This window comes from Salmo salar, chromosome ssa10 (genome assembly GCF_905237065.1).
Source record: "Salmo salar chromosome ssa10, Ssal_v3.1, whole genome shotgun sequence".
In the NCBI taxonomy this organism is placed as follows: domain Eukaryota; kingdom Metazoa; phylum Chordata; class Actinopteri; order Salmoniformes; family Salmonidae; genus Salmo; species Salmo salar.
In genome coordinates, this window is record NC_059451.1 from 80,731,034 (window position 1) to 80,753,445 (window position 22,412).

The following is a 22,412-nucleotide window of genomic DNA, read 5'->3' on the forward strand; positions in this document are numbered from 1 at the left end:
CACCAGTAAGCATGTACACAAGACCCCATACACACTGGCACTGTCACTCCACGGCACAGTCAGCCACCCATCCACTACTGGATGGGAGTTTTGCTCCCTAGAAGCGCTTGACTTTTGAATAACATTTGCATTGTGAAAAATGGCTTGCTAGCTGGCGTGCTACTTCTCACTGACGTCACAGCCTGTTCCAATGTCACTGGACCATGCCACAGCTCACACACACACAGACACAGGTAGCTACACACTGCCACATACACACTCGCAAACAAACGTGCAAACACATCACACACACCGAGCCTTGAGGCCGCGAGGCACATTGTGTTTATGCTGGGTGTGCAGTCTCCTCTACTGACACAAGAGCCAAGATGCTTTTGTGTGTCTGTGATGTTTACTACAGAGATTGTGTGTGTGAATTTGTACTTACATGTTCATGTGCGTGTGTGTATGCATTGCTGAACATCACGCCATTCACCTTGGCTGTGATGTGACCACAAACAACCCTGAAGAGTTGCAGTATAATAGCTGGATTCTTGCACATATCAAGACACATCCCCAAACAGTATATATCTAGCTACAGAATACCACTAAGTACTGTATCACTCAACCACTCAAACAGTACATATATAGCTACAGAATACCACTAAGTACTGTATCCTTCAACCACTCAAACAGTACATATCTAGCTACAGAATACCACTAAGTACTGTATCACTCAACCACTCAAACAGTACATATCTAGCTACAGAATACCACTAAGTACTGTATCACTCAACCACTCAAACAGTACATATATAGCTACAGAATACCACTAAGTACTGTATCCTTCAACCACTCAAACAGTACATATATAGCTACAGAATACCACTAAGTACTGTATCCTTCAACCACTCAAACAGTACATATCTAGCTACAGAATACCACTAAGTACTGTATCACTCAACCACTCAAACAGTATATATCTAGCTACAGAATACCACTAAGTACTGTATCACTCAACCACTCAAACAGTACATATATAGCTACAGAATACCACTAAGTACTGTATCCTTCAACCACTCAAACAGTACATATATAGCTACAGAATACCACTAAGTACTGTATCCTTCAACCACTCAAACAGTACATATCTAGCTACAGAATACCACTAAGTACTGTATCACTCAACCACTCAAACAGTATATATCTAGCTACAGAATACCACTAAGTACTGTATCACTCAACCACTCAAACAGTATATATCTAGCTACAGAATACCACTAAGTACTGTATCACTCAACCACTCAAACAGTGTATTCACATCCATATTCATCCAGTGATGTCAAAGGGAGCCATGAACATTATGGAGGTCAATTACTCCCAAGCTGATAAGAGGAGGAAGACTGTTGCATGCTAGCTCTGAAAGAGAAACACACTGTATAGAAACACAACCTGGGCTGCTCTTAATGCATCTGAATTCTATACACAACACAATGACCTCCCCTAGGTGTTTACAGTCTGCATTATGGTTGTACAAAAGGTAAACATCTGACCGATGAATGTTGTTGAAGTGTTGCGTGAGGTTTTAGGCTGAACGTTTTCAGGACGTCATAGTAAAAATGTTGAGGCAACATCACCCCCTGATATCTAAATACAACGTTGTTTAGCTGTTATCCCGTTGTGAATGTGTTTTTTCATTTGGATTGTCACACGGTTGCTCAGCATCCTCCACAAACAAGTGCAGGCACGCACAGTGGGACGCACGTACGCACGCACACACACACACACACAACAACAAAAAAAAAAAACACACAAACACCACACACACACACACACACACACACACACACACACACACACACACACAACACACACACTACCCTCTAGGGATATGCAAGGTTATTTGAATATTCGAACGGATGTTAGTATTTGAATACTTGTGTGAGTATTCATTTTAGTGAGATTTCTTTTTTGACATATTTTAACACTGAAAAGGCTTTTTCAATTAAACACATTTAAAATTATTAATTTAATAAAACAAACTTCTCAATTTTGTTTTTATGACATGTGCCACATAAAAAGACCAGTATCCAACCGATAGCTTGTGTAGCAAGTTGAGTGAGCTTTCAATAATGCAATGCAAGATGGACTAAAATCCCAAAATGTAAAGTATATGTTTTACCCCTTTCTCTCCCAAGTCTTGTCTCATCACTGCAACTCCATACAGAGTCGGGAGAGGCGAAGGTCAAGAGCCATGTGTCCTCTGAAACACGACCCAACCAAGCCGCACTGCTTCTTGACACAATGCCTGCTTAACCCAGTAGCCAGACCGTGTCGGCGTGCATGCGCCTGGCCCGCCACAGGAGTCGCTAGAGCGCGATAGAACAAGGACATCCCTGCCGGCCAAACCCTCCCCTAACCCGGACGACGCATTGGTCTCCTTGGCCGGCTGCGACAGAGCCTGGGGCCGGATTCACAAAACCTTCTTAAGAAGACATTTCTTCTTAATCTTCTTAACTGCCATGTTTTCCTTAACTATAGACTTAAGAAGAAAGTTAAGGAAAGTTGCTATTCCTCAAAAAGGTTAGTGGAAATTCTCTTGCACTATTTCTTATGTTTCTCCTTAAGCAAAAAGTTAAGAAGAAATTAGATACTTGAAAATAAGGTTCTTGGAAATGTTCTTGAATTCCAAGATAGCTAAACCTTTGTCTTAATCTCAGGGCAGTGAGAGAAAAACTCATGAAAGCAATTGAACATGTTTAATTTACTCACAAACTTCCTCTGAAAGTTTCAGTATGGATTATTTTAAACCCAAGAACATGTTTTAGAACAGTAATCTCAGTTGGAAACTTGCAAACATGATTGCCATTGCTAGCTAGCTAGCTAGCTAAATCGGTTGCCTAGCAACAAACATCTTAAGAAGATACATAAGAAGATATTTGAGGAGTTTGTAAGAAAATCATTAAATCTTAAGAAATTGTTGAGGAATTGCACTTACAAATTATCTTATGAACTTCTTTTTTTTTCTTAAGCAGCTTAGGCCTTAGACCACTGCGCCACTTGGGAGGCGTCACAAAATTAAAAGTTATCGAACTGAGAAGGAGTAGGCTACAATGAGCAAGCAATAGCTAGGCTGTTGATTTATTGGAATGGGGCTGGGGAGAAAGGGCAGCATTTGGCCTCAATTAGCCTAGCTAGCTATAGCTGGCTAGCTTCTCTAGGCTACTCCAGTTAATACAGGCACTGTTATATGGGATGATAAATAACATTGGGACTGCTACAAGTTAGCTCGTCTTGACTGTAGCCGAGCTGCCTTGGCTGACATTACTCCATCTCTCTCTCTCCCCGTCTGCTCGGCTCGCTCCCATCTCACACACACCGCCCCCTCCACAGCTGGAGCAGTAAGAGTGCCAGCCTCTCTCCCTCGCGAAGCAGTGCTCATGTTAAAAATGTAAGTAAAATGTTTTTTTTACTAAAAACAACACATGTATTTCGAATATCCGGATATTAGATGAAAACTCAGATTGTGGGAGAGAGGGCTGACTGAGACGTACCAATCATCTAATCTCGTCCCTCCCTCCCTCTTCATCTACCTGTTCTTGAAGGCTCTGTGTCGTAGCCTCAGCACGCTCATAGCCAGGCCCCAAGACTTGGGCCTAGACGGACTACGATCCATAGAGAAGGATGGATGGACACACACGGACCGTCAGACGGGGCAGTCCTCTCAGATGTGGTCGAGCTGAGGAGAAGACGATGTGTGTGTGACACACACTGTGCTGGCCAAGCAGAGAGGGCCAGGCCCAGAATTCCAAGCCCAGTCACATGGTGCTCTCTCACCTAGCTGCTAATGGCCCTGCCTACCATGCATTGGACCTCACGTAGCCACACACACATGCGAATGCACGCACAGAGGCACACACAGACAGAGACACACCACCAACACACAACTAAACCCACACTCAGATTCACACCACACAAACACAAATTATGCAAACACACGCTACACGCGATGATGTCCACACATAAACTACCAAGGACAATAACGTCCTTTTTTAAATTATTTATTTTTTACCCTTATTTTATCAGGTAAGTTGACTGAGAACACATTCTCATTGACAGCAACGACTAGGGGAATAGTTACAGGGGAGAGGAGGGATGAATGAGTCAATTGGAAGCTGGGGATGATTAGGTGGCCATGATGGTATAACGTCCTCACTCCACACAGACACAGGACATTAAGGCAGGGTCATATTGCCGTTTCTGCTTCAGCCAACTTACTTGTCTTGCATAAGCAATCAACTACTGCCTTGTTGATTGCCGAAATAGTCAGGTACCCAGGCAAGGTAACATCGCTGTCTTCCCCCATGCATTACCTATGAAATGAACTGGCTATCTTAGATGGATATGAGTAATACTGAAGGGTAGGAGTAGAGATGAAAGGTCTAGGCCAGTTGTTCCACCATGTAGGGGCTCTGTATCTACTCTGTGTGTGTCTGGCCAGCCTGTGGGGCTCTGGGGCTGTGGCAGGGTGGGGAGTATGTGTGTGTGTGCCAGGGGGCAGCAGGAACTAAGAGATTTATAGTAGGCCGTCATGCTGGGCACTTACAGCCACGCCACCTTGGACGGTACAACACACACACACACACACACACACACACACACACACACACACACACACACACACACACACACACACACACACACACACACACACACACACACACACACACACACACACACACACACACACACACACAAAGACCCGCAAGCCCATGTAAACAAACAAACAGACCATTACCATTCCAGTGCTTTAATTCAGCAGCTATATTAGCAGATATTAAGCCTCTGGTGACCCAGAGTTTACCCCTACACTGCTAATCTTCAGAGGGCCCTCCCTCCCTCCCTCTCTGTGTCCCTCTATCTTTGTCTATCTCTCTTCATCTCTCTCGTATGATGTCCCTCTCTCTCTCCACTATCTGTCTATTCTTTCTCTCTCTCTCTGTTCCACTATCTCTCTCTCGCTATCTTTGCCAAAGCTTACTTTGGATATTTACAATATTAAAATAATTATCATCAAAATTGTCAATGGGACAACAGTAACAACAATAACCAACGGTTGAACAATAACAGTATGGAGGACAGGTTGATTGGTCTGCCAACCCACAGCTCTCTGGGTCCTCTCCCAACAGGACGGGTAGCCTATCCTCATCAGAGAGGTCTTTGAAACCTTAAATAAGGGTTTCCAATTTGGGGACATGACACTCTCTGATTGTTTTATATTATTTTAATTTAGTCAGGAATGCAGCTCTGTCTCAGGTTCTGCTGTTGTGCAGTGGTTGCACAGCCTTTCCTCTACAGGGAGCCAGGTTTTCCTGTGTCTACCCTTCTCAATGGCAATGCTGTGCTCACTGAGCCTGTACTTTGTCAAGGTTTTTCTAAGGTTTTGATCAGTAACCATAGTCAAATAGTTAGCTGCGGTGTACTGTCGATTTAGGGCCAGACACCACTGCATTTTGCTTTGTGCTTATGTTTCCCAATAAGCAATGTAGTTTTGTTTTGACTGTGTTGTAATTTGGTTTATTCTGATTGATTGGATGTTCTGGTCCTGAGAGACTTCAGTGTGTTAGTAGAACAGGTTTGTGAACTCAGCCCCAGGGCCAGCTGGATGAGGGGACTCTTTTCTTTGCTCAGCTCTTGGCATTGCAAGGCTTGGTAATTGCAGGGCTTGGTAACTATCTGTTCTCTCTCTCTCTGTCCACTATCTGTCTATCTCTCTCTGTTCCACTATCTGTCTCTCTCTCCATCGCTCTGTTAAGCCCTCCATCAGGACATCTCTGTTCCAAGGCGATCATTGTGCCACATTCCTCCTCTCCTCCTAAATCGACATTTCCTGAGTCACTCTGGATGGTTCCGTCCCTCTCCCCCTCTATTTCCCTTTCTCGGCAAAGTTCATTTACAATGCTAGGTTAGCTTGGAGGTACAAAGTACAGTATGTTACCAACCATACCTATCAGTAATATTCTGTCTGATCGTTAGATGTGATACTCCTAATAATAATATTTCTGTATATATTGAAAATGACACCGCAGTTGCATATACTGTAACGACCAGACATACAGGTTTCAGTCAGTGAGTCAGCTAGTCAAGTCGTGACGGTCCTCTTCCTCCAAACCAGCCTGTCATTAGGACTGACTGTCTGACTGGGGTTACTGGACTAGATCAGGTTCCACTGGAAGTAACAGAAACCCACTCAGTTGGAAACAAACACCGGATGACAGAGAGAAAAGAACACGGGGAAACTAAAGAAGGACAGGTGGAGAATGAGCGAGAGGAGGAGAGAGAGAGAGAGAGAGAGAGAGGGTAAATGGTTGGTCCGAGAGGAAACCGTTGCATGCTACATGTAAACATATTGAGTAAACAGGGACACAGTGTGCTATCAGACCTAAACACAAACACAAACACACACACACACACACACACACGCACACACACACACGCACACACACGCCATTTTATTCAAGTGCAGCAGAAGAAGAGGGAAAAGTCTGGATGATCACAATTGCAGACCGCTATAATGATAGTAAATTGCTGTTACTCAAGACAGATGCCAAAATATATTTTCAACCATTATGGCTTCTACAATATTTGTGGATGTAATCCTTCATGATATGACCATGACATGGAAACATAAGGCATTGAGAAAACATCTATAGGTGATTAAACAGTTGATTATTCAGTGTATGGAAGACCTAGGCCTATAGCCTCATACTGTCAGTGAGATAAGAAGTACATTTTTATTGTTTATTTCACTTTTGTTTATTATCTACTTCACTTGCTTTGGCAATGTTAACATGTGTCCCATGCCAATAAAGCCCTTAAAATGAACTTGATAGCATGATAGCACAAACAGACTGGCTATGGAAGAACCCTTCTATCCCTCAACCATAACCTTTAACCCTGGACTCCCTTGAACCCTAGCGACCTGCGTGTGACACCTGAACCAGGTGGATTCTGACTCATCCTGTAGATCAGGTGACTACAACGGAATCACATGACCACGCATTGGTGGTGTCGTGTGGTGTGTCTTGTTCATTCTGCTCAAGGCCCTGTTTGATTCAATTTAAAAATCCAATTGTAATTCTAATTCACCAAGCCCGTTGAGGAAACAGAATGGCACTAGCTGACAGACAAGAACTGTCACTCCTGTTTCCACTGACAGAGGCCAGTTGGGCCATGTCTGGTCTGCCACTGACCCTTCTGACACAGAGAGAGAACGGGACAGAGAACGAGAGAAAAGAGAGAGAAATTTAATATAGAGAAAGATATTGGGACATAAAGCTAGCTAGAGAGGGAAATGGAAACACAAGAGAAATGAAGAGAATGGAAACAGAGAGATGGCAACTGGCCAGACACAAAGAGAAAGAGAGGGAAACCAAGAGAGGCATGCTGCAGACACAGAGAGCGAGAGAAAGAAAGGCATCTTGGCTAATGGGGGCCGGCGTGCGCCGTGGCAAGTCTCTAGCACTATATCACGCTTCATTAGCTGCTATGCTATGGCGGTTATCTATGATGCAGCCAGCCTGGGTGCAGTGATGTGATGTGGGTCACACTGCACGCAGAAGATGAAGGGGAAATTGAATGGACTGTCTGTCTGGGAGGGATCATGGCTGCTCCAGATGTAACTGCTGCTGGCCTGACTCTGCTTTCTCGACTGGCTGGCTGTGGTCCAATACTCTACTACGGCAGCCTTTCCTTGTCTCCTTTCACTTTTAGATTAGTGGTTGAGTGGGACGTGAGAGGAGGGAAGAAGGCTGTTTGAGATTCTTGGGACGTGCCCTTTGTCTCTGTTTCTGTGTCTGACCTTCACTGGCTATCGACTTGTGTCAGATCAGTGGCGATTGGGGAAAGGAGGCTCGCGAGCTAGCACCAATGGGATGTGGCCTAGGTCTGTGTTTTTTTGTTGACCCGGTTCCATCAAATCAATTCACTGTCTGTTCATTCAAACAGACCCTGCGAGTGAAGGTGGGAGGAGGTGACACCGATCTGTCCTTCACTGGGGGTCTCTTTGTGTGGTGCCTTTCTATCTCTCCTCCCTCTGTTTCTCATCCTTCTCTCTATCCAAACGCTTAATTCTCCTCCTCCCTTTCTACCTCTCCTCCATCTCCCTCTGTTTCTCATCCTTCTCTCTATCCAAACGCTTAATTCTCCTCCTCCCTTTCTACCTCTCCTCCATCTCCCTCTGTTTCTCATCCTTCTCTCTATCCAAACGCTTAATTCTCCTCCTCCCTTTCTACCTCTCCTCCATCTCCCTCTGTTTCTCATCCTTCTCTCTATCCAAACGCTTAATTCTCCTCCTCCCTTTCTACCTCTCCTCCTCCGTTCTCTCTCCGTCTCAGAGTGGCAGCTCCAGTAATCACAGTAAAAACAGTGAGTCATCCGATCTTACCTGAGGACCATGGCGCGCACACACACACACACACACACACACACACACACACACACACACACACACACACACACACACACACACACACACACACACACACACACACACACACACACACACACACACACACACACACACACACACACATCTCAAAGAAAACAAGCCCACACATTACACACACACACCACAATCTCATAGCATAGACACACAGTAGAAAAGAGAGCTACCAGTCTCATTCATATGGTTGTAAACATCATTCATATACATATATGCAGAGGCAGAGGTTACACCCTCATGCTGCAAAACACACACTCGTTAAAATCAAGGTCCCACTGCTCGATATCGTGACACACGGAGAGGTACAGTGCATTCGGAAAGTATTCAGACCCCTTGACTTTTTCCACATTTTGTTACGTTACATCTTTATTCTAAAAAATGTTTAATTTGTTATTTAACCTTTATTTAACTAGGAAAGTCAGTTAAGAACAAATTCTTATTTACAATGACGGCCTACCCCGACAAACCCGGACGCTGGGGCAATTAAATGTTTACTTTTCCCCTCATCTACACACAATACCCCATAATGAGAAATGTAAAATTAGGTTTTTAGAAATTTTAGCAATTTTATTCAAATAAAAAAACTGGAATATCACATTTACATAAGTATTCAGACCCTTTACTCAGTACTTTGTTGATGCACCTTTGGCAGCGATTAAAGCCTCGAAACTTCTTGGGTATGACGCTACAAGCTTGGCACACCTGTATTTGGGGAGTTTCTCCCATTCTTCTCTGCAGATCCTCTCAAACTCTGTCAGGTTGGAGGGGAGCGTCGCTGCACAGCTATTTTCAGGTCTCTCCAGAGATGTTGGATCGGGTTCAAGTCCGGGCTCTGGCTGGGCCACTCAAGGACATTCAGAGACTTGTCCCGAAGCCACTCCTGCGTTGTCTTGGCTTTGTGCTTCGTTGTCCTGTTGGAAGGTGAACCTTCACCCCAGTCTGAGGTCCTGAGCACTCTGGAGCAGGTTTTCATCAAGAATCTCTGTACTTGGCTCCGTTCAGCTTTCCCTCGATCCTGACTAGTCTCCCAGTCCCTGCTGATGAAAAACATCTCCACAACATGATGCTTCCACCACCATGCTTAACCATAGGGATGGTGCTAGGTTTCTTCCAGACTTGACACTTGGCATTCAGGCCAAAGAGTTCAATCTTGGTTTCATCAGACCAGAGAACATTGTTTCTCAGGTCTGATAGTCCTTTAGTTGCCATTTTGGCAAACTCCAAGCGGGCTGTCATGTGCCTTTTACTGAGGAGTGGCTTCTGTCTGGCCACTCTAGCATAAAGGCCTGATTGGTGGAGTGCTGCAGAGATGGTTGTCCTTCTGTTCCAAAGAGTTCCTTCTGTTCCTTCCTCCAAAGAGGAACTCTAGAGCTCTTTCAGAGTGACCATTGGGTTCTTGGTCACCTCCCTGACCAGGCCATTCTCCCCCGATTTCTCAGTTTGGCCGGGCGGCCAGCTCTAGGAAGAGTCTTGGTGGTTCCAAACTTCTTCCATTTAAGAATGATGGAGGCCACTATGTTCAATGCTGCAGACATGTTTTGGTACCTTTCCCCAGATCGGTGCCTCAACACAATCCTGTCTCGGAGCTTTATTTTTGCTCTGACATGCACTGTCAACTGTTCCTTCTATAGACAGGTGTGTGCCTTTCCAAATCATGTCCAATCAATTGAATTTACCACAGGTGGACTCGAATCAAGTTGTAGAAACATCTCAAGAATGATCAATGGAAACAGGATGTACCAGAGCTCAATTTCGAGTCTCATAGCAAAGGGTCTGACACAACCATTCACAGAGGCTGCAGGTGTGTCAGTCTCCAGCAGCACATCACCATGAGGTTACCCGCGGCACTAACGGCAGACAGATCTCGACTGTATCTCCCTTTCCACTTCTCTGTCTCTTTCGCTTTCTCTCTCTCTCTCTGTCTCCTTCCCTTTATTTCTCTTGCCACCCCTTCTTCTCTCCGGATGACAAACAAGCACAGAGCAAACCAAGCACTGCAGTCCAGACAAACACCTGTCCCCCATCCATGTAGAACAGCATACCAGCCAACACCCCAGCTCAGGTGTGAACTAAAACAACACCATTGTATACAACAAAGACTGCAACCAAACAGCACTACCACATTCTGAAACTCTCAGATGTCAAAACACACACCCCTCCCCCGACCTCCCCCAATCCCTCCCTTCCCAGCTACATCCATCATGGCTCCAGGTACAGTAGTAGTTCCCCCTAACCACAGATCTAATGTCAGATTATCTGTTCACCGCACTAATCATAACCAGTAGGGATGAAAGAAACGATCTGATCCAGAATCAGTTGATTGCAACATCAACCTCCCACCCGCCATGCCTCGAGTGCAATCTTACACAACAGTCCTCGTCAAAATCTGCCTGCTGCTTAAAACGAAACTTGTCAGAGACAGAGCATCGTTACGCTCGCAGCTTTCCTCCTGCCCCACTTCTTCATCCCTCCCTCCCCCTCTATCTATCCCCCTCCCTCTACCCCCCCTCTATCTATCCCCCCTCCCTCTACCCCCCCCTCTATCTATGCCCCCTCCCTCTACCCCCCTCCCTCTACCCCCCTCTATCTATTCCCCCTCCCTCTATCTATTCCCCCTCCCTCTACCCCCATCTATCTATTCCCCCTCCCTCTACCCCCCCTCTATCTATCCCCCATCCTGATTCAAACAGAAGAAGATAGGCTACTAGCGTTGCTGGCGTCTCAGCAAGTCAGCTCAACTCATTACTGGCTAACACCTTTCAGCTCAACCAAACTGAGCGAGTGTGCGAGCGTGTGTGCACGTGTACATACATGTGTGTACCTGTGTGTGCGGTGCCTCGGGTCCAGATGGTACTGTAAAAATACAGCACTGATACCCCAAACACAGCGATATAGTGACTTGACACAGATATCAAGATAAAGCATTTCCACTTACTCTCAGGTGAGATGAAATAGAACACAGCCGAATAATGAATAGGCCTATTGCTGATGCACTTTAAATAATCTCCCCTCTTATGCAAATACATTAGCCAATACAAACCTTCTCACATTTTAGCCTTAATACACTTGTAAACTGTATGTGGCAAGTATATTAGCATAGATACTCATTCTGCATTGTACGTCTCTGATAAAGCAATTAGGCATAATATAGGCCTTTTCATATATCAACTCGTATTAAATGCCACTACTCATATATCCCACCGATACTGATGGGCCTAAACCACAGGCATTGAGGGCTTTCTTATGACATAGGCCAAAACATTCTGTATGCCTTCTCATACTGTATATCAGCCCTGATATGCTTGAATATAGGCTATTCATATGTGTTGGTATTGATACTACTCATATGTTGGTATTGATACTACTAATATGTTGGCATTGATACAACTCATATATGTTGGTATTGATACTACTCCTATGTGTTTGTATTGATACTACTCATATATGTCGGTATTGATACTACTCATATATGTCGGTATTGATACTATTAATATGTATTGGTATTGATACTACTCCCATGCGTTGGCATTGATACTACTCCCATGCGTTGCCATTGATACTACTCATATGCGTTGCCATTGATACTACTCATATGCGTTGCCATTGATACTACTCATATGCGTTGCCATTGATACTACTCATATGCGTTGCCATTGATACTACTCATAAGCGTTGCCATTGATACTACTCATATGTGTTGCCATTGATACTACTCATATTTGGCATTGCTATTACTCCTATGTGTTGGTATTGCAACTACTCATATATGTTGGTATTGACACTACTCATATATGTTGGTATTGATACTACTCATATGTTGGTATTGATACTACTCATATATTTTGGTATTGATACTACTCATATATTTTGGTATTGATACTACTCATATATTTTGGTATTGATACTACTCATATATTTTGGTATTGATACTACTCCTATGTGTTGGTATTGATACTACTCCTATGTGTTGGTATTGACACTACTCATATGTGTTGGTATTGACACTACTCATATATTTTGGTATTGATACTACTCATATATTTTGGTATTGATACTACTCATATATTTTGGTATTGATACTACTCCTATGTGTTGGTATTGATACTACTCCTATGTGTTGGTATTGATACTACTCACATGTGTTGGTATTGATACTACTCACATGTGTTGGTATTGATACTACTCACATGTGTTGGTATTGATACTACTCACATGTGTTGGTATTGATACTACTCACATATTTTGGTATTGATACTACTCCTATGTTGGCATTGATACTACTCCTATGTGTTGGCATTGATACTACTCCTATGTGTTGGCATTGATACTACTCCTATGTGTTGGCATTGATACTACTCCTATGTGTTGGCATTGATACTACTCCTATGTGTTGGCATTGATACTACTCCTATGTGTTGGCATTGATACTACTCCTATGTGTTGGCATTGATACTACTCCTATGTGTTGGTATTGATACTACTAATATGTTAGCATTGATACTTCTCACATGAAACCATAATATCATATTCATGACAACCTGGATTTCCAGCTAATCCTTGATGTATACATCATCATCCTCTGATGTCCAGATACAATCCCACTCACTTGCTCACTTGCTCATTAGCTGTGATGTATTCATAGTGCAGATGTCTAATAGAGGTATTAGACATTAGGGCTGTGAAAATACCAGTATTGCAATATTTCTTCCACGGCACAAATTCAAACACGAACAAACTCTTTGGTCCTTTAAAAACTGTAGGTAAACATAGTGTGTGCTATAGCTTGGAAAATAAACAAATGAAAATAAACAAATGAGACTCTGGATGACAACATATTGGTGTTTGTTTCCAACATTAGGGCTGTTTTCCTAAAGAAGTTATATCCGCTTCATATTTAGTTTCCTTGCCATGATACTAACAAATATTGCGATACTGGCATCATCCTGGTCCTATTAGACATGCATGTATTAATGATATCCCAGGCCATCCAGCCATAATATATTGTCTATCCTGTCTATCCAGGATTACCAGACAAGTCACTTTGCCCCTCCAGGGTCTAGAGGTATTCTGTGTGTGTGCTTGTGTGACCAGACATCCTCTTCACTCTACCAGGGTCTGTCTGTCTATCAATAGCCGTATGTTTCCATTCTATAGTCTTCAAGTGTTTTTTATGACGATGTCTGTACAATGCACTATCACTCCTATCTACTCTTTCTCTATGTCCAGCTAGTCTTACTTCTCTCTCTATGCCAACACAACCCCCATTCACTGCCAAATTACCAAATCCTCTATATCTGTGCCCATTCACTCCTGTCTGTCCGCGTGCCCACTCCACAGCAGATGAGAATGTGTATGTGTGTGTGTGTGTGTGCCAGTCTGAGGAATGGCGCTGCAGAGGCCTCTTGGCGGCCGGGCCATGTCGGCTCTGCCCGTTCACACTTGGCATGGCATCAGTGATGACTGAGTCAGATGCCTGGCCTCACCTCATGGCTCACCCCACCCATATTCTAGATTTATATAATGTTGTGTTCTGGACATGTCTTCCTTCCTGTGTTTTAGTCCGGAACTAGACCCATTTCGGCATGCTTAGGATGGGATGTGTAATATCATGTTGTTTTGGTTAGTTTGATGTTTGATGATGGTTTGTAATGTTGTAATGTGTTGATTTGACATCTTGGTTTGTGTTGGTTTGATGTTGTGATGTCTGTTGGTTTGTGATGTTGCGTTGCAATGTGTTGGTTTAATGTTGTGATGTGTTGGTTTAATGTTGTGATGCGTTGGTTTAATGTTGTGATGCGTTGGTTTAATGTTGTGATGCGTTGGTTTAATGTTGTGATGTGTTGGTTTAATGTTGTGATGTGTTGGTTTAATGTTGTGATGCGTTGGTTTAATGTTGTGATGCGTTGGTTTAATGTTGTGATGTGTTGGTTTCATTTGATGTGATTTGCAGTTGCTCTGTTGTGTTGGGATATCTGTTATTTGCTTGTGATGTTGGTTGCAACTTTGTGTTATAGTCTATTGGTTTGTTGTAGCCTACCTGTTTATGTCATGGTTGTGTGATTGGTGTGCAGTGAGATTGTGTTGTTATGCTAAAATATATAGTACGCAATCGTTTTTACAACATTACAAACTCTCTGGTCGTCAGGCGAACTGCAATTGTTTTTGGATGTTTGTCTCTCTCTCTCTCTCTCTCTCTTTCTCTACGTGTTTTGAGGTGTGCTGCTGGGTGACTGACGTCCGATTGTTTTGTCCTGCTGAGATGGGCTGGTGGCTGTGCTATTGTTGACATCCTGACAGGCACTCTGCTGTGGAGCAGCCAGCGCCATGCAGCCAGCCAGCCAGCCAGCCAGCCAGACAGACACAGACAGACAGACAGACAGAATTTGACAGGGTGGCTGGAGTCGTCCGACTGGCTGTGTGAAAAGCTACAGCAGCATGCAGCTGTGGACCACTGCGCTTTTTTCCTCCTCTCTGTGTGTCAGCACACTGCGCCCTCTACAAACAACGGTGGACGACAACCGACTCGGGATGGACAGATAGACGGATGGATGAGGAGACTGACGGATAGAGAGGGAGAGGAAAGGAGGGTGGGAGGGAAGGGGAAGAGGGGGAGGATATGGGTTGATTCTGGAGGAGGAGAAGACGGAATGACAGTAGGCCAGACAGAATGCATGGCATAGAGACAGACAGACAGAGAGACAGACAGGCAGACAGACGGAGAGACGGGAGACAGGCAGGCAGACAGACAGGCAGACAGACGGAGGGAGGGTGGGGAAGGCGTTGAGACATGTTACCTTTCGGGGGACGAGGATTTCTCAGAGTTCACGGACATGAGCGGTGCCTGTTAGCCGCTCGCTCGCCGAGGGACGACAGAGACGGCAAGGAACGACAAAACGGGCTCTCTGTTTCCTCTGCTTCGTCCTCTCTCCTTTCGTTCTGTGCCGTGTGTCTGTGTAAGGGGGGGGCTGCCTCCCCTCCTCCTCCTCTCTCTCTCTCTCTCTCTCACTCACTCACTCACTCTCTCTCTTTCCCTCTTGCTCAGAGGAGAAGAAAGGATGGAGGACAACGCTCCAAGAAAGAGGAGAAGAAAAAAAAAGCAGAAATCTTGCTGCCTGTCAAGTGAGACGAGCGATGTCAGACACCCCTCCTCAGACCCCGCTTCCTTCCTTCCTCCCTTTACCTCTCACTTTCGCTTTTTCAGAGGCTGCCGTTTTTTCAATCTCCTTCCTGCCGTCCTCTGTCTTCCTTGGTTGGTTCTTAAATGGGTGATGAAATGAACACACAAGCTCCCAGTCTCAATCCGGTGTGTCTGTCTCTCTCCTCCTCCTCGTCTCTCTCTCGCTCTCTCTGTCTCTCTGTGTGTCTCTGTGTGTCTCTCTCTCTCTCTCTGTGTGTCTCTCACTCTGTCTCTCTGTCTCTCTCTCTGTAACAGCAGTAGCTGGCTCTAGCAGGCCTTCTGCAGCTCTGCACAACAACAGAGCCCAGAGCGAGCTGGAACAAACCACTGCCTCACAGAGAGAGGGGGTTGGGAGGGCTGGGACCAACCGGAAAACCAAACCACTTCTCCTTGAGGCCATCTCTCCTCCCCCTCTCCCAGTGTGGTCCGGCCCTCCCTCCTTCCCTCCCTCCATCCCCCCTGCCTTATTACGACATCCTGTATCTCGGGGCAACGCCGCACAGATCTGACTCCCCCCTCTCTGTCTTCCATCCTTCTCTTCTCCCCCGTCCTTGTTTCTCTCTTTTTCCTTCAATTCATTTCCAGCACTGTCTTTCCAGCCTGTACGGTTGTAATGTGTGCTTGTGTTCTCTTTTCTTTCTACATTCCCTCCACTCTCTCCAGCAGATGGGTCCATTTCTCCATGACTGAACAACACATAGAGAGGTAGCCAGAGGGTGTGTCATGATGGGGGGGCTCTCTCTACTGTCCTCCCCCATCTCTCTCTTTCTCTCTCTTTCCTCAATTTGACCTAAATATCAGTGTGTGTGTGTGTGTGTGTGTGTGTGTGTGTATTCTGAGGTTGTTGCTACTGACTAATCAACCTCCGTTTGGAATGGAATTGCGCGGGTACGAGTCTGTACTGTCTGTACAAACGCACACCCACGGCACGCACTCACGCTGCTGAATGCATTCCATGCCCAATGTATTCAAGCTTTACGAAAACATTTGGGTCAGGCAGAACCATTGCTGCAGAGAAAGGACATAGGCGTTCCAGTGTATATTAGCCCTGGGAGACAGGGTCTAGTTTTTAGCATTACCACAGGAGCTAGGATAGCGTTCTGTGGTGGTCGGACGACTTCATGGGAAAATACACATGTGATCCATATCTGGGGGGCTCTGTGAGTGTGGGATTAAACAAGCTCAGATAAGAATCACACACACATCTCTCCATAAATCGGCAAACAGAATACAACACATGTATAACACAGCACAGTCTAAATCACAAGGAGTACATGAAGCACACAAGAGAGTGACCCGTCCAATTGTCCTCATTCTCTGTGGCTGTGGGACCACAGGGGGGGGTACCACTAGTCTAGGTCACCATGCACCCTGATAGCTGAGCATTGCACTGTATTGCTAGTAGAGCCTGGGACCCTCCTCCCCACTAAACGATCCTGATGTCATCATTTCACAGAGGCTAAGAACTGAGACTAAAGAACTGTCGCCCATTTTAAAGACTGCCTCCTCACACATCAGTCACGTAAACACATTCCCACTGAAGACTTACCCTAAAGTAGTAAAGTATGTGCACGCGCACACACACACGCACACGCACACACGCACACAGATCCAGGATGTCCTTTCTGCATGTCTTTCAGAGGGACTGAAGCTCTAGGTGGAGCTGTGGCAAAAAGCGGGGATGAGAAAAAGAAGGATGAGAGAAATAAGGATGAGGACCAGTCTCTTGGCTATAAGAGAGGGGGAGCTGAGAGGACATCAGTCTCACTAGCAGTGGTATTTTGGGAGCCAGTATTGAGGCTGCCGGGAGCTATCTTTAAACGGCCTACTTCTCTCACTGCCTGGTGGTACTGAGGAGAGAGAGAGGGAGAGAGAGGAGAAGAGATGGAGAAGAGGGAGAAAGAGAAGAAGAGAAAGTGAGAGAGAGCGAGAGAAAGAAAGAAAGAAAGAAAGAAAGAAAGAAAGAAAGAAAGAAAGAAAGAAAGAAAGAAAGAAAGAAAGAAAGAAAGAAAGAAAGAAAGAAAGAAAGAAAGAAAGAAAGAAAGAAAGAAAGAAAGAAAGAAAGAAAGAAAGAAAGAAAGAAAGAAAGAAATGGGGATAGAGAGAGATGGGAAGAAGTAGAGAGAGAGACAGAGATTAAAATTGGCACACAAAAAAAATCTTTCCACAGGGCCGTGGGGCGAGACAGGGATGCAGCTCAAGCCCCACCCTCTTCACTAGAACAGTCGGCCTCACCCTACACCCTACGGCCTCACCCTACACATCTGAAGTCAAATGTTTGTTGATGATCTGGTGCTTCTGTCCCCAACCAATGAGGGCCTACAAGAGCACCTAGATCTTCTGCACAGATTCTGTCAGATCCTGGGCCCTGACAATAAATCTCAAAGACAAAAAAATGGTGTCTAAGAAAGGTCCAGTTGCCAGGACCACAAATACAAATTCCATATTTACACAGTTGCCCTAGAGCACACAAAAAACTATACATACCTCGGCCTAAACATCAGCGCCACAGGCAACTTCAACAAAGCTGTGAATGATCTGAGAGACAAGGCAAGAAGGGCATTCTATGCCATCAAAAGGAACATAAAATTAGACATACCAATTAGGATCTGGGAAAAAATACATATCAGTTATAGAACCCATTGCCCTTCATGGTTGTGAGGTCTGAGGTCCGCTCACCAACCAAGAATTCACAAAATAGGACAAACAACAAAATTGAGAATTCTGCAAAAATATCCTCTGTGTACATCGTAAAAAACAAATTATGCATGCAGAGCAGAATTAGCCCGATACCCGCTAATTATCACAATTCAGAAAAGAGCCGTTAAAATCTACAACCAATCCCAAACCTTTCATAACAAAACCATCACCTACAGAGAGATGAACCTGGAGAAGAGTCCCCTAAGCTAGCTGGTCCTGGGGCTCTGTTCACAAACAGACCCCGAGGACAGCAACACAATTAGACCCAACCAAATCATGAGAAAACAAAAAGATAATTACTTGACACATTGGAAAGGACTAGTAATTGTCAAGTAATTATATTTTTGTTTTCACATGATTTGGTTGGGTCTAATTGTGTTGCTTTGGCCATTCGAATGCTATTTGGCCCGAAACAGAAAGTACACAGTGGCAGAATAACTGACCACTGTGAATGACCCAAACTTAAGGAATTCTTTGACTATGTACAGACTCAGTGAGCATAGCCTTGCTATTGATTAAGGCCGCCGTAGGCAGACCTGGCTCTCAAGAGAAGACAGGCTATGTGCACACTGCCCACAAAATGAGGTGGAAACTGAGCTGCACTTCCTACCCTCCTGCCAAATATATGACTATATTAGAGACACATATTTCCCTCAGATTACACAGACCCACAAAGAATTCAAAAACAAATCCAATTTTGATAAACTCCCATATCTACTGGGTGAAATAACAGTGTGCCATCACAGCGGCAAGATGTGTGACGTGTTGCCACAAGAAAAGGGCAACCAGTGAACAACAAACACCATTGTAAATACAACCCATATTTATGTTTATTTATCTTCCCTTTTGTACTTTAATTATTTGCACATAATATGACATTTGAAATGTCTTTATTCTTTTGGAACTTCTGTGTAATGTTTATTGTTCTTTTTTATTGTTTATTATCTACTTCACTTGCTTTGGCAGTGTTAACATGTTTCCCATGCCAATAAAGCCCTTAAATTGAAATTGCAAGCACATACTGTAGGCATGCAGGCACACAAACAGGACTGTGTCCAAGTGCATAACATCACCAACAACTTGTACCTTTTAAAGAGAACTTGAGCAGATCTGGGGATCTGTAATTGACTATATTCCCTAGGAAACCCTACATGCCTCTCTGTGATTGACTATGTGCCCTAGCATGCCTTACTACCAGCTGATGTCTGGCGGGGTATATGTTAGCATGAGTAGACAGATTGACTGACAGACTGACAGCCCAGGTCTGGCCTAGAGTGGGTCAATTTCAGTCATCCGTATAGAACTCCATATAGAGGCGCCTTCATATCCATGTGCTCCTAACAAACAACATGCCTTTCACTCACGCACACACACACACACCAGTTACCCCTATATTCATTGAGCACCGGCGGGCCAACGCTGCTTAATCGTTGCTGCCACTCCAAAAAACATGAATGACTGTGAGAAAGTCACTTCTGGTGACTTAAAAAAAAAGTAATTCTACTCTAAAATTGCATGAAAAGTCAATTCTGTTGACACCATCTGAAATATACTGATGTACGCCACTGCACTGTAGGGTGGCTGCTCGTGGCTCTCTTAGATTTGAGCAGTGAAGCCCTTTGTCTACTTCCCCAGAGTCAGATGAACTCCTGGACACCATGTTTATGTCTTTGCATGCAGTTTGAAGTTGCGAACTAGCGAAACGACCTTCAATCATCTTCAAACTGCACGCAGAGACATTAAAATGGTCACCAGACGTGACCTTCTCACATTCATTCTACAGAAATACTCTCACGGGGGTCATACATCCGGACCCCCCCCCCCCGCAGCAAAGAGCAACCACCGGCCCTCCCTCTACCTTTGCCACCACTTTAAGAAACAAATCCTAGGGGAAACAATGCGCACACACACACACACACACACACACACACACAGTGCTAGACCTGGGTGATATTGACAAAAATCCATATAGCGATAAATTGTCTGAACTGATGCGATAACGATAAATAGAATGATAACTTTATAACATGAATGTGCACCACAGTTGTTTTGACTATTATTCTTTAATCTACTCCTACCACTAGTTTGACGGCCAGCAGCATACCACCCCGCATGCCACTCCTGAAGCTAAGCAGGGTTGGACCTGGTCAGTCCCTAGATGGGAGACCAGATGGTGTTGAAGGGCCTGTAGGAGGCACTCTTTCCTCTGGTCGTTTGAAGAAAAAAAAATCCCACTGCCCCAGGACCATGACTGGGGGACATTGCCCTGTGTAGGGTGCTGTCTTTAAGATGGCCCGTTAAATGGGTTTCCTGACTCTCTGTGGTCACTAAAGATCCCATGGCACTACTCGTAAGAGTAGGGGTGTTAACCCTGGTGTCCTGGCATGAATCCCAATCTGACCCTCATCATCCCCAACTTCCGATGGGCTCATTCATCCCCTGTAACTCTTCCCCAGGTCGTTGCTGTAAATTAGAATGTGTTCTCAGTTACCGGGTAAACAAATGATTGTAACCATCAGTTGGAAACCCATTTTTTTTTAATATATTTTTTGCCGGTATATGATTAACAATCACTCACATTAGCGAATGTATTTCATTTCAAACTTGACATTTCTCTAGTATAGGCTACTTATCCTAATGAACGATATCAACTAAATGCCTGAGATATTTTCTGTTAATCGTCCAGCTCTACACAGTGCTGCTGTCTGCAGTGCGTTCCCTAGTGTAATGAGGCACAGTAAGCAGATAGAGTGCCACACACACACACACACACCACACACACACACACACACACACACACACACAGTAGACAGAGTCGATCTTCCTAGTTCCTTAACTGTTGAATGCACCTGGTTTCCCCAGAGATAGGACAGGTAAGCAGCTGGCACTTTATCAGCTTGCTGTGCCTCAATACACTAGGAAACTCACTAAGGACGGCAGTACACACACACACACACACACACACACACACACACACACACACACACACACACACACACACACACACACACACACAAAGCAGGTGTGAAGAGACGGGGGCCGGGGACAGTGTGCAGTCTCATTAGCTAAGTGGTGTATGTTTAATTGATGGATGAAGGACGACGACCTTTGACCTCTCCCACCACTCACTCTGACCTCTGTGATTTGATTCGATTTTTATTGTTGAACATAAAAGTCTGTAAAAACACCAGCAAATCAGCTGCACATGGTTTTAATTCTGGAAATCTGTTCCAAGAGATGTGTAATTTCTATTGGAATCCAGCCAGAGTTGGGATATCTAACATTTAGCATTTTTATTCACCCGCAACCTACATTCTGAATGACTGCCAGGGTTGGGAAGATTTAGACATGAGACTACCTTAAGCATAAAAACTGGAACAACCATTTCAGTAATGGGTGAAATAAGTCAAAGTAACAGATTGCCATAGTTTTGATTTTTGTACAAATATTTTTGAGTTGCATAAGATTAATTAATCAATCATTGTACATTCAAAAACATAGATAATGAAACAAACCATTCTAAAAATGAACCTGCAATAGAGCATACTAGGAAATATGACGATGGGCCAATGCGCAGTCATTTTGACTCAAACATTCTTACAGTCTAATAAATACATTTCATATATGCTATCGGTAAAATAATAATCTGGTTGTGTTTATGAAGGTCTTGGGTATCATCAGAATACAACAAAAAATATTATTTCAAATAACACAATAGCATTTTCAAAGCGCCAAAAAGTCACTTTGAAAAATCAACACCGGCTGATTTACTCTGTGCTATTAAAGGGACAAATCTGCAGGCTTCCATAGTCTAGCTCCCTCGCCAAGAACCCCACACTTAACTCAAAGGTTATTTTTCGGGCAAGAGTTCTCCAAGGATCCTTAAGAGCTGAGGATGAACAGTTTAAGAACCTTGATTTTTTTCAGTGTATGTCATGGCTTGCTATAAGGCACAGCAGCTATGCCCCATGTAGCTATGACTAAGTATCGTGGTTATTATACACACAATGCACAACAACAAAAACAAGAAATGTATGGCTGTTTTGGACTAGTAGA

At 44.3% G+C, this 22,412-nt stretch overlaps 1 protein-coding gene across 8 annotated transcripts in view; it reads right to left on the reverse strand.

The window, feature by feature from the left end:
• Positions 1-22,412, reverse strand: part of LOC106560984 (SRSF protein kinase 2) — a 65,227-nt gene that overhangs the window by 27,703 nt on the left and 15,112 nt on the right. Inside the window, exon 1 of one of the 8 annotated variants that reach the window (XM_014124493.2) lies at positions 15,274-16,050. The exons of 6 other annotated variants lie outside the window; for them this stretch is intronic. In XM_014124493.2, the coding sequence (XP_013979968.1) occupies positions 15,274-15,311 (38 nt within the window). In that variant the 5' untranslated portion in view covers positions 15,312-16,050. Of the gene's footprint in view, positions 1-3,569; positions 3,739-15,273; positions 16,051-22,412 lie in introns of those variants that run through there. One more of the 8 variants, XM_014124491.2, reaches the window with a different exon arrangement.